This window comes from Sarcophilus harrisii, chromosome 1 (assembly GCF_902635505.1).
Source record: "Sarcophilus harrisii chromosome 1, mSarHar1.11, whole genome shotgun sequence".
Taxonomy (NCBI): Eukaryota; Metazoa; Chordata; class Mammalia; order Dasyuromorphia; family Dasyuridae; genus Sarcophilus; species Sarcophilus harrisii.
Window position 1 is genome coordinate 212,281,540 of NC_045426.1, and position 13,524 is coordinate 212,295,063.

A 13,524-nucleotide genomic window follows, 5' to 3' on the forward strand; every position below is an offset into this window, starting at 1 on the left:
TTCAATTTCTTCATTTGTTAATTCAGAATCCAGCAGTTTAGAATTTGTAATATGTTGACTCCAAATTGACTATCCTGAAGGGCATTGTTAAACATATTAGGAGGGCAGATTATAATGAAGAAATTTAAATTGCTATTTTTTGACTGTGCTATCAGTAAAAATTTTTATGAGAATTCCAAATTTAGATTTTTCTGAAATTGTGATATTCTATTATTTGTGGCTGTATAGGTATAGCATCATTGATAGAATAATAGAATTAAAAGATTAACTTTGTGGTAGGAAATATTTTGAATGTATTTTAATATAATTTAGCCCAATTTCTTCTTCATCCTCTTTAATTTTGGGCCCAATTGATTGTATACTTGTAGCATTTGTTTAAGCTATGCATATTGTTGCAACTTTTCTATTCCCTGCCCCTCTTAGGGCCTTTTCAGAGTCTGGGCCATCTGAATTTTTCCCATCCATTTTGTTTTTCTGTTGTGGATGTTAAGTTTGATCTCTCTTTTTAATATAATTCCAAAACTGAAAGCATTAGTCAACTCAGTTTAAGACTTTTTCATTCACAAATTCTTTCAAGCTATTTGTGGAATATAGAAGGCTTAGTAGATTGTGTACAAAGAATAAGATTAGTTTTCTTGTGCATCATTCTTCTTGGCAAAGAAAGAAGATGTTTTCTGTCTCCAGCAACAAAAGAAAATTTCTTTGATTAAATTTTTCTGATAAAATATCTTGGGTCCCAGGACAAATAACAGATGTAAATCTGCCACGTGGCACTGCATGTGAATCTCCAATAAGTATCTCAGGAGGTCTTGAGCTTTACATCCCTAACTTAAAGGCAAAAAAGCAGTGAAAGATTGCTTTAAGATTAATTCTTCCTGAGAAGTTCCACCTTCATTTTTTTAAGGACATGATTTATATCTTTAGCTTGACATTTAAGGTTTTCAACAATCTTTTAAGCCTTATTTTGTCTGTAACCTTCATCTTGATCCTGAAAATTCATTCTTTCCACATCTTTTATTTCAAGATCCAGCTTAGGCTCTTTCTCCATGACGTTTTCTTTTCCTAACACTCCAAAGTTAAAGTGGAATCTAGCTTCACAAATTTTCTCAAAATCCTTTGTCTGGATCTCTCTTTTGCCATTAATATATTCTACTTTGTGTCATTATTATTTAGGTATATGCCTTTTCCTCTGTTAAATTGTAACCCCTTTTTGAGAAAGTTGCTGTTATTTAATCTTTATATCTCCAGGACCCTTAATAAATGTTTGTTGAACTGAATTGAATTATTTCTTTGTTCTTTGGATACAAGCAGCTGAGCTTGGCTGTTTCTCTTGTCATGATTTTTCATTTGAATGACAAGAAGAATTAAAAGAGATAGGTACATAATGCAGAAATCAAATCTCTAATCATTGTCACCACCACCTTTAATGGATGTTATTCAATTTGAATAAGGTTGTCTTGAAGAAAGTACTTTGTAAACTGTCAAGGAAGAGATAAGTGTGATCTTTTTATTGTCATCATTGTGACTTATAATCTGCCACTAAATTAAGTGTCATTATGAGTATTATATTCTCAAGATGATCCACATTAATGAGTAGGATGGAGAAGGAAAGCATTTAAGTAATGCAAAATAAATTTTATATAAATAAATTTAAAAATTAATATTTGTTGCTCATACACCATTAAATGTATAATAGTTACTAAATAAGATTTAATGAACAGTTATTAAAATTTTTCATTTTACCTGGATATGAATTTTTGTATTTATATTTGAATATAAAATGTGGTGCCTAATGCTCTGGGAATTCACATTAAACAAAATAACTGAAGACCTACCATGAAAATGACCCAGGAGACTTTGAAAGCTGTTCAATTTCCTTTTCCTGTCCTCTTGAATAAATTCTTTTCACCCTTTACTTTTATAATTTTTATTTTTTATAATTTTTATAATTTACCTTTATAATTTTTCTCTTGTGTCATCTACAGCATCAGACTAACTGGATTTGCCTTTTCTCAAGCCTTTCTTATGAGGAGGGAGGTTGTTGATTTGTGTCTCAAAGCTTTTTCCTTGCTATAGGAAAAAGAGTAAATGAAGCACATTTTTATAGTCAAAAATAATAAATGAGATGTCATACCTCAACCTATAAATAATCAGTAATTGACTTACAAAGTTAGAGTACATCAAAAAAAGATTAAATGTAGAAGTTCAGTGGTGAACTTATTTCTATACCTAAATATATACACATATACCTAAATAACATTATTTCCAAGCTTATAAACAGGAAAGGCATCATTCCACCCAAATTTCTAATGCCATTACTTGAACCACTTTTATGTGTGAACAGAAAACAAGCTGCTAAAAGACCCTTTAGTAAAAGAATTCAGGGGATTCATTGCACCAGGCTTAATATTCAGAATATAATAAATCACTCTCTAGGCTGGAAGACTGCAAAGGCCAGCTGAGTGAAATCAGAGCTTCTATCCAGTTAAACTGGTTTGAAACAGAGGGGAAGGTGGGGTACACTTTTGTATTCTTGAACCATTTCCCTAAAGATAAGAACAGATACTAAATAAAGCAATTGTCTCTAGAGTGATATAGCTCTGTCATTCTGTGAGGTTTTCAACAAAGCTGTTTACTTTGCGGCAGTAAGAGATCAAAGGGAAAAGATTAACTGGGCCTTTTTCTGGGCAGCTACTCTGTAACTTGAAGCTGGTCATCAACACCAGAAGGACTTTCTTGTTCTCTGCCCTTGCAACTTCTAAAGAAAGAACTTGAATTTTCCTTATATCTTGAATTTTCATCTCCAGGCACATCTTAAAACTTTCTTAGGCTATGGCACTTAGGAAATGTTGGAGGAATGGGAGACTTCAATGTTTGAGGAGTGGGGTGCCCTACCAACTATAACCCTAAATGGAAGGTCAAGTGATCTAATATTAGGTAGCAGTTTTCTACACACTAATATCAAGTAAGATTTACAATCACTATATGCTATGGAATGAAGTTAAATTTTAAAGGGAAAAGTAAGTAAGCCAAATAAAATCACTTTTTGACCATGGGAGAAACAATTATTTTTCTCTTGCCCCAATGCTTTGAGGGACCTTGTACTCTGCCCACCCAGAATGTTCAGTTTCTTCCTCCCAACAGCTTCTGAATTAGGGAGGAGTGCCATCTACTGACCTAGCTATTCCTAGACCTGTGTACATCCTGTTTTCCCTTTAGATTTCATTTCTTTTAAGGTTTTTGTTGTTAGCACTACAGGATTTGGAATTTCAGTTTTCCTCTTTTGGAAGGAAGTTCTGCCAGTGTGACCCTGAATGGAATAGTGATTCATCTAACATTAGATAGACATTACATTAAAAAAAAAAATCTAGGAAATCTAATAATATCAAATTAGTGTCTTTGTCATCATTTTTGACTTAATACTTCTAATAGAAATTATTTATGATCAGAGAAAAAATTATATAGCAGGTCTCAATAAGAAGAAAAGAAACAGATTCATGAGCAGAAATTATTTAAAGTTTGCCTTTTGGAGATGTGTTTCAGTTAAATATATAGGCCTTTCTTGAGGGAAATGCTCTTTGAATGATGATCTTCCTTCCAGGATTAGTGATATATTATTATTAGTGAATATATCATATTGCATAAACTCTCAGATGTAGTTGATTGGTGTTGATTTTGCTGAACTGCTGTTTTCCTTTATTCTTTACTTTAAGAGATAGTCCACTTAGGTAGAAAAGGGTGGAAAGATATATTCAGAAATAAATGCCTTGTAAAAATAAATAAATAGAACAAAATAATTTATTTTTTAAAAACTGAAAACTTTTGTGATTCTCATATATTATTCTGTGACACATATGTATTTTTTTTACTTTGAATGTTAACCAAGAACTCTAAAATATTTGTTTAATAGTGGTTTTTCTTTGATCCCTAGATTCTTGAAGTGAAAAGCCCAATAAAGCAAAGCAAATCTGATAAGCAAATAAAGAATGGGGATTGTGACAAGGTAGGTTTTTAATTGCTGGCTCTGAGTTAAGTCATGCAGAGTTAACACATTTTTTCATTCACTGATGTTTTGCTTGATCCCTCTCGTTGCCTTCCACTTTTATTCTTTCTACCTAAAGAAATGCTCAGTTGCAATTATAAAGTATTTTACTTCCTGGCCTGAGTACTATCCCAGCCTCGTGTTTTACTTTTAAAATCCTTTTATCTTCCAGTATTTAGTTTGGGCTCGCACTATCATTTGGAGCAATGCCATTTTCAAAGAAATTTAATTGAGGTAGAAGATTGAGTTGGTAGGGAGGGGACTGAGAAGCAAGTTAAAGCAACAACGTAAATTGCAGTGTGTTACCCTCAGAGAGGGTAAGAGAGTGTGCCATATGTCCTAGAAGTCTGACTGATTTTAATTATCCTAGACTGGAAGAGGCTTACTCTACTGTTGGTAGTGACATTCCTTCCAACAACCCTAAGGCTCACTTAACAAGTCTTTCCTCTGGTTTTATTAGCAACATACTGGGGGCCTCCTGTGGAGGCTCGTGCTCCTTAATGGTCTCTGAAACTGACCAGAACGGAAACAGTAAAATGGATAAAGGAGAGAGATGTCCTTCTGGGGGGATTTTTGACAAGAAAAATAAACATGTAGTATTCAGTTACCATTTATGAAAAAAAAATTGACAGTGCTTTTTATTAGCTGAGAATGGATTATTAATGATGAATGCTCTATATGGGCAGGGTAGTATGTGCCCCAAGTTAATATACTACTTATTCACCTGACTTTATGCTGCTTTTCTCTGATTCAAGAAAAATGAAAGAATGAAGGAATAATTACGTGATGCCATTCAAGACCTCACAGGTCTCCCATTTAGTGTTTCTGATTGCATACTCTTTGGTGATTATATGACTATCATGAAAAACCAAAAATACTATTCCTCTGGGAATAATATTGATTTAAAGGTTATTATTAGGCAAAATGTTACTACTCGTGGGCAGCCTTTTTCACTTTAAGATTATGGAAGCTGCCCTTGTGTAGCAATGTTTTTAAAGTGAATCCACTGCTATTGCTGTCTTTTGTGATTTGAAGGGACTGTCACTAATGGATATGTTATTACCTGTTTATGTATAAATGGCCAGAGAGATCAGTACAAAAATACTTCTGTCTTTTACTTACTGTGCTTATGTGGAGATTGTTCTTTCATCTATGTTTGGTTTAAACCTAATCAGACCAATACTGAAAGCCAGAACAGCTGGGAATTGTAGTCCATCCAGCTGCTTCTCTAAAGTTTTTTATTTTCTTAATTGGGGGTTGTCTTTCTTTTCCAGGCATATCTAGATGAACTCGTAGAACTCCATAGAAGGTTAATGACATTGAGGGAACGGCATGTACTTCAACAGGTGTGTATTGCTCTAGTCCTTTCCTAACAAGTCTCATAGCCAGTGGTCTTCCTTGTGATATCTGTATAATGAATAACATGTGGCAGACACCTAAAGAAGTATTTGATGAAGATGCTTATTTACATTACTACCAGGCTGCTCTTTGGCTGTGAATCAAATGAATGATTTTTTTGGCCTTAATAGTAAGCCAGGTGGAAAATGGGGACCCATGAAAGTAAAGTTTAGCATTGCCATTGTAATTTACTGATCACAATCAGTGGCTGAGATATAGGAATGGAATAACAGGAATGTGAAACCCTCAAGGCAGAACTTCTGAAATTTGGAAAGGCTACAATAAGAATTTCAGTCGTGTGTTGTAAACATTTAAGATTCAATTAGGGGACCAATTACCAGTACCATGCTATGAAAAATAAACATTTTTGTTGTTTCTCTTATCTTTTGCAACCCTGTCTGTTATCATGTACCCAACTATGGAACTCTTAAAGAACATGTTCATTTATATTAGGACCATGGTGTGTTTTAAAAAAATTAAGAGGGCAATTTTTACATTTTTGTGAGGTTGAATATATGGGTCTTCTGAATGTATTTCCAGTGATTAAAGATAAAATAGCTCCCTTTTATACCCAAGAAGAAAATAATTTATTTTCAATCTTAGATAGATGTATATGATGCCATATTGTTTTTATATCTTTATTTGCATTACTTTCAAATGAATTTCAGGGGGTATTTAATTTACCTTTTTTTAAAAAAAATGGTATGATATTATGCATGCATTTTTGTTTAAATCTCCAAATAGATTTAACCTTTTCAACCTGCCAAGTTCTTTGTTTAATCTGATATTCTTTCTAATACTTCCAACGTTTTCTGAACAGGAGCAGATATAGAATTCTGAAATGGGGGACAGGAGGGTTTTGTTTAAAATAGGCATGTATATGGGAAGCAGCATGTATGACACTATTTTCCCAGAAGAGAATGTTGTAGTGACACGGTTAGGATCACAGAACCAGAACTAAAAATAAACTCAGGGTTATCTTTTCCCACCCCTTCAATTTACAAATTAGGCAACTCCAGGAGGTCCATTTACTTGCCCTGATAGATAAATATTAGAAAGAAGATTTGAACCCAGTTCCCCTTACTGTATCACTGCTCTTTCTAGTATACCATGCAGCTTCCCATTATTTATTGTGACTGTTCTAGTAGTATTTTACTATGCATCCTCACTTAAAGAATTCAAATTTGTTTTGTTTGCTATTCAGTAAATTTTGAGTTTAGTTTATTATATGCTATTATTAATTCATTAGTTTTCATTTTCCCCATTCAATTCCTATCTCCCTCTTCCTGAACTAATCTTGTATTTTCCCCCCAAAAAAGGAAATTGAATCCAATCATTGGAATAGACCACATCCCATTGAATTTGTTAATTCTTTCAAGCATAGAATCCAGTTGTGAAAGGAGAGGAAAAGATTTAGGCTGGGTAGGACAGAGAGGTCAGTTAAGGGAATTCCAAAGAGGCAGTTGCTCCATAACCCATATTTGAGGGATCCTAATACTTCATTTCACACAGTAAATTGCAAAGCAAATAAAATTCAAAGACTGTGTTTGCCCCAGAGCCTCTGCCTTTTGTTTACTTGCCCCAGATTGGAAGGTTCCACAAAGCAATCCAGGCAAATATGATGCCGGCCACTCGGCAAAGTCTCCAGGGCAGACATTCACAGTGAGTCCTGTCCTTCAAAAGGACTGCCCAGTTCCATAGGGCCACCAGCAGAGAAATGGCAGTTCCTCTTTTCCTACTATCTTCACTTCTCTAAATTCTATAAATGGATAAAATATAAAGTAAGGGAAAGAAGCCAATTCATCACCACCACCACCACTACTACTACTACTACTACTACTATTATTGTTATTATTATTATTACTACTACTAGTAGTACTTTTGCTTTATTCTATCTTCAAGATCCCCAAATATTCTTTTTACTCATCTGGTTACTTCAGTTTCTCAGGGAGAATAAAAACTAAAACAATAGAAAATGTCTTTTTAGTGACTTCTCTTGGGGGTGTTATCATAGTGCCAAAATTAGCATCCCCCTTTATTCTGACCCAAGAACAATGAAGAAGGTGCCTGACTGTAGGGCTAGATCAAAATGGATAACCTTGGAAATAGTAAAGGGGACAGAGGGGAAGTAGCTATGAATTTTTAACCTGGCATAAAGGCACTCCAGGGCACACATTGTTTCACCCTAATTGCATTTCTTGGACTATTGAAAGCACTCTGTCTTTGGCCTTTTGCCTTGTAATGCATCTGAAGCGTGTGATTATGAGACCATGATGCATGTCCTGTCATGGTTTACCGCTTAATTAATTCCTATTGTAAAACTTAGGGTTATTGAGTACTAATGCTATTCTCCACCTTGTGAGCTTCTGATTTTGCAAATTGCATTCCATAAATGCTCGTGTGCTCTTTTTAGTAGATCCATTCAAAGGAAAATTCACAGTGAAGCAGGTTCCTATTCTAGCTATTCTTGGGTTCTTCCAAAAAACTCCAAAAATCAGACTCTAAGGGGTCTGTACAAAAGTGGGTCTTAAAAATTATTCTTATCATCATCCTTATTTATTTGTGTGTCTGAATAATGAATAAAAAGAGCTAGGTTTTTTACTTTTTTGTTGAAAAAGCCTTCCCAAGTTTCAAAGAATATGATAACTAAAACCAGAAGATTGTAGATTGTGAATTGTGAGATACCTTTGAGATGATCCAATTTCCACTTTTTTGAAGGATAATTATGTTAAGTGACTTGTTTTAAGATCTCACAGATGGGGCAGCTAAGTGGCTAGAACAATGGTCTTGTAGTCAGGAGGATCCGAGTTCAAATTTGTGTCATCCACTTGACATTTGGTTGACTTTGGGCAAGTCATTCAATCCTGACTGCTTCATTCATACACCCATCCCAATTTTTAAAAAAGGATCACACAGATAGTCTTATAAGCAAAATTCCAACCTGTCCTTAGTTCTTTCCACTGTGCCATGATTTCACATTTTAATGGAAATGTGTAATAGAAGATTTGTATGACCTCTCAAGTTTCACTGCATGCATGACCATTTTCCCTAATTCAAAAACATGTATAATACTTGGGTATGTGTTCTAAAGATATGTCAGTGAAGAAAAATCTTGACAATCAAAAGCTTAATTCATGATAGAGCAAAACTAGCCACAGCTGAGTTCTTTATATTATGATTGGTCCTAGGATATATATATATAGGAGTTCATGAATTTTGATGGAGAGGGAGGGAATTAATAAGTACATCTTCATTAACCTCTGAGTTTTTTTGTAATTCTGTGTATTTTAAAATATTCCAAGGGAGAGCATCCTTAGGTTTCCCCAAAGGGGTCCATAAAACAAACTCTAGAAGCACAGTAATCCTATGCAGAAGGCACTATTGTTATCACTATTGTGTTGCCACAAGGGAAGGACATTTCATACCCTTCCTGATGATCAGCCAAACACTTAAGACATTTTGATTTTAATGCAACACATACAATGATGATGATGTGTAATGATGATAATGCTTTTACCTTTTTATAATTGAGAATAGTTGGGAATCAACTAAGTAAATCTCAAACTTTAAAGAAAAAAAACACAACATAAAGCATGTATTTTGCCCTTTATGAGTCTGACGTGGCTAGAGGTAATCAGTCTCATATGTGTTCATATCCCCCATCATCTGAAAAATGAATTTCACAGCTTACTTCTTCCCTTCTCCTGTTCCCTCATTATAATCCTCTATTTTTTTTTTCTCAGACACTCTGGATCTTATTATTATTTTTCAGGGGAGGGACATAAAGACATTAATTATTGCAGTGTGATAAATGGAAATCAAGTAGAAGTAGAGCCACATTGTATAAACAGACTTGTACATTAATATATAAAAAGCAGAATGAGTCAGTCTTGGGTGTCTGTGTCATTGTAATACAGCATTTTCATGTAGTACTTCTGACATCCTGGCAAAGCACCAAAACTTATTTTTCTTTAAAGTATTTTTGACTTAATTGAGGATGGGTATGTAGGCACTAATAATTCAAACTGTTAATGTTGCTCCCTCTGGCAGGCAGTAATGAATTCCTTAGAAGGTTGCTGCTGTTTGTCTTGCTGTCTTGATTCAACTATGATATATTCTTACAGGCTCATAAAAACTTGGGCTTGTTTTAGTGAAATTTGTCAAATGCCCTTTATTCTGTGTACATGGATAAGAAGAGGGAATGGATGAGAGGAAAGAGTGAAGGAAAAAAGAAAAAGAAAGGAAAGATTTGGCAAGGAATTAAATAACTGTGTTACTCCAACTGAATATGAAAGTTTAAGAACTGGTATTATATAATGAATATTGATAGACAAGGGGAGATTTTTTTTTTAACCGCAATGTGTTAGTTGCCTTATAAAAGCTGGCATTTTTAGGCATGTAGTCCCTTATAGTCTTTTCTCCAGCAGGCCTTCATTCTCTGTCCCATTAGCAATTATTTTTTTTTTAACCTCCCTCTAGATCATTTCTAGTTTTTCTACCAACTTTTGACACTATAATGACCAGACTTGAACATGATATTCCAGTAACCAGTTCAAAATGCTAATTATTAGCATAAAGAATGCTTGCTGGTTTTCTCATGTCATATACTGGGAGAGATACAGTTTAAATAGAATTCTTGTTTATTTAAAATAATTAGCATCACTAAAATAGAGTTTAAATTCCTTTAAGGACACGTTGAGATTCTTGGGATGAACCAATAAAATTCAAAAGCTTGGCTCTCAGCCTGAGGTACCACATTGTTATTGGTAGTGTCTGGAACCAGGGGAAAAAAAGACAAACATTTATTTATTAAGTCATTTCATATTCATTAATTCTTTTCCAGAAACTGAGACATATTGAAGTTTAAAAGGCCAGCACTAAAATATTGCTGCTCTGCGTCTTAGAAAGTCTGGGTTCTATCTCTACTATTTACTAAGTAGAGAAGTCATTTAATCTCTGAGCCTTGTTTCCTTAATCTATTATAAAGTTAGGTTAACAGTCCTTCTATTTATAGGTTAGGTGATCTATATATAATTTAAAGGGGCTGTTTTCTATAGATCAATTTTGTCATAAATGAGATTTCTCTTTAAGATTAGAAAACTTATCAACTATAACCATTAAATTAGATATGGAAAGTAAGCATCACTTTATTGTCAAAAAAGTAGAACTGGAACAACTGGATTTCATGGGGGCTGGGAAGGTTCTGTGTAGATTGGGTAGGTCACTTAAATGTTGCAGAAAACCTAGATATATGAATAATATCTCTGTGAAAATGAATGAGATGTATAACTGCCAAGTTTGTAGGATATAGGACTAGAAAGAACTTTAGAGATCATCTATTCCAATTTCTTCATTTTCCCTTAAAGAAAACTGAAGCCGTAAGAGGTTAATTGAATCACTTCCAGATCATATGAATATTGAGTGACATAATCTGCATTTAAACCCATATCCTTGGACTTCAAATCAGGTGGCTCCCTCTGTTAACCCCTTTCTCTCTACCTTACTGTGCTATGCTGCCTGCAAGTCTTAAGGCATATTAAAGTAGTAAGATATTATTGTATTAAAATTATGAGTGTCCTAAGATAAAGATTAAAATTATAGTTCAGGGATAGGGATAACTTTTGTTGTTATATTATTTTTCCTATTAAGAGTCACTGACCTGAAGGGAAAATGATAGTATTTGAAAGTAATTAAATACCCCCTACTACAAATAAAAAGAATTGTGTGTGTGTGTGTGTGTGTGTGTGTGTGTGTGTGTGTGTGTGTATGTGTGTATGTATGCTGAGGCATTTGGGGTTAAGTGACTTGCTAGGAAGTATTAAGTGTCTGAGACCGGACTTGAACTCAGATCCAGCCTATTCACTACACTATCTAGCTGCTCCCTAAAAAGAATAATATTACCAATAAATAAAAAGAATGGTAGTAGTTGAAATTAATTAAATACTCTGTACCACAAATAAAAATAATTTCAGTTTTCTTGTTGTTGAAGTAGAAGAGTTAAAAGTTTTGAGTTTTTTGAAACTGATACTGGGAAATGAAATAACCCTTTACTTAATAAACATGAGTCATAATTGTATTTCCATTTTCTCCTGTGAATTAAAGAAAGATGTGCCTGAGCAAGATAGAGAGTTGAGGAAAAGGAAAGAGTTATTTGGAATAAGAAAGATAAGTAGAAAAGAGTGAAAGAAGCAAAAGTAACCAGGATCTGTTCAAACAAATCTTTATGAAGCTCCTGTGATGTTAAGATCTGGAGATATAATAAAGATAAGAACCATCACTTTATTTTGCCTTTAGAGTTCATAATTCAGTAGATCCTAATCAACATGTACACTTCTCTTTCCATAATTACTTCCTGCTTAGTTCCTCTACAACTCAACTGTCTAGGTTTTTAACTCATCAGGAGATAACTGATATCTTTATCTCAAATGTTCACCCCATTGTGTTAAGCACTATGATTACTGTTTTTTTGTTTTTTTTTAAATCAGACAATCAGTCATAACTTGTTGAGTGAATCTCAGAATCTTTAGGTTTTGGAAATTAAATACTGAACCCCAAGTCCCTTGAAACACGGTTTTTTGATGTACTAGTTTTTTCTGATTTTTTTCCCCTTGAATTTCTTTTAATATCCTTATACTCTAACCTCCCACATTTGGAGGGGAGGGGTGCCAAAACTTATATAAATTATGCTGACATAAGGTTTTTTAAAAAAGCTGATTGTACATTTTAAGGGATATGAGTGAAATAAATAGTACAAGATACTAGCTGGTCAATAGATATGTCTCAGTTGTTTCTTTAGTGTTTTCTTGGTGTAAGATAAGATATTTACCATTATTTATTTACCCAAATTGATATCTGTAGAAATATATCAGGATATAAAGAATCATGGTGGCTGTTCAACTAAATTTATGTCTCTATCTTTTACTCTCTTTCTCTGTCTTCCTCCTGCTCACTCTCAAAACCTTCTCCTTTTTTCCTTTGCCAGATTGTAAACCTTATAGAAGAAACTGGACACTTTCATATCACGAATACAACCTTTGACTTTGACCTTTGCTCTCTGGATAAAACCACAGTCCGTAAACTACAGAGTTACCTGGAAACATCTGGAACATCCTGAGGATACAGCAACTGGATACATCGAAAACTATCGGGGCTCCTATTATTTTTTTTTTTTGGTTGTGGTTTTTTTTTTTTTTTTTTTTTTTAATATGAAACACTCAGAATGATGCAACCAAAAGGAAAAAAAAAAATAAAAATGAAACAACCCTCTTCAGCTTTATTTTTCTTTAAAGCCAGTCATCATCTCTTGATAAAGGAGAGGTTAAGTGACAAGACTCAGAGGATCGCTCTTCTTACCAAGAAAATACTCCAGAAGAGTTAGCCTGGATAGCCTCGAAAAAAAAAATTTCAAAACAAACAAAAGAAACTCGTTCTTAATGAATGTGTATGGTATCATGTATCTCTCTGTGGGGTTCCTTTCCACAAGATGAATACATGTTCAACACACTGCCTTATAACTGATCTATTTATTATTGCATACAGCTATTCTAATGTCATTGAGGGAATGACACTACCAGACGTAATAACTACTCGAGTCCCACCTATGCTCCTTTGGATGCAGGACCAGTACCCAGTGACCTTACCCATTTTTATGCCACTTACTAAGGACTTTTCTTAGTCACTTGAAATGTTACAATCTTGTTTCTGTCTTTATTTTTTTTCCCAGTTCTGGAAACAAAGTACAAATTGGGAAGGGGAGGGACCAAATAATAATTCTGATTTTCTTTGGGGTCTTTCTGCTTTGAGTTGAATCCAGTCTGTCTGTATCTATACAGTGATCTTGGATCATGGTAGAAAATACATCAAATAGGACCATATGATTTACTCTCTAACCTTAGTCAATAAACCAGTGAGACTTTTTAAAAAAACAAACAAAAAAAATTACTGTAAGCTATCCCAAATCCAGCATTGTTGACCTGTCAACAATATTTTTTATATCTTTTTATCTGGAATTGAAGGCATTCCACAGGATCATCAACTTTTTTTTTTTTTTAAGGGGGAAAAATACTGGTCCTGTTTTCTAAAGA

The 13,524-nt window shown here is 34.0% G+C and overlaps 1 protein-coding gene across 5 annotated transcripts in view; it reads left to right on the top strand.

Annotated features, from left to right (window-relative positions):
* Positions 1-12,643, top strand: part of MLLT3 (MLLT3 super elongation complex subunit) — a 264,426-nt gene extending 251,783 nt beyond the window's left edge. For all 5 annotated transcript variants that reach the window (XM_031969103.1, XM_012542700.3, XM_031969095.1 and 2 more), the window contains 3 exons: positions 3,932-4,003; positions 5,317-5,388; positions 12,423-12,643. In XM_031969103.1, coding sequence (XP_031824963.1) covers positions 3,932-4,003; positions 5,317-5,388; positions 12,423-12,554 — 276 coding nt within the window. In that variant the 3' untranslated portion in view covers positions 12,555-12,643. The remainder of the gene's footprint in view (positions 1-3,931; positions 4,004-5,316; positions 5,389-12,422) is intronic.
* Positions 12,644-13,524: the final 881 nt, after the last annotated feature.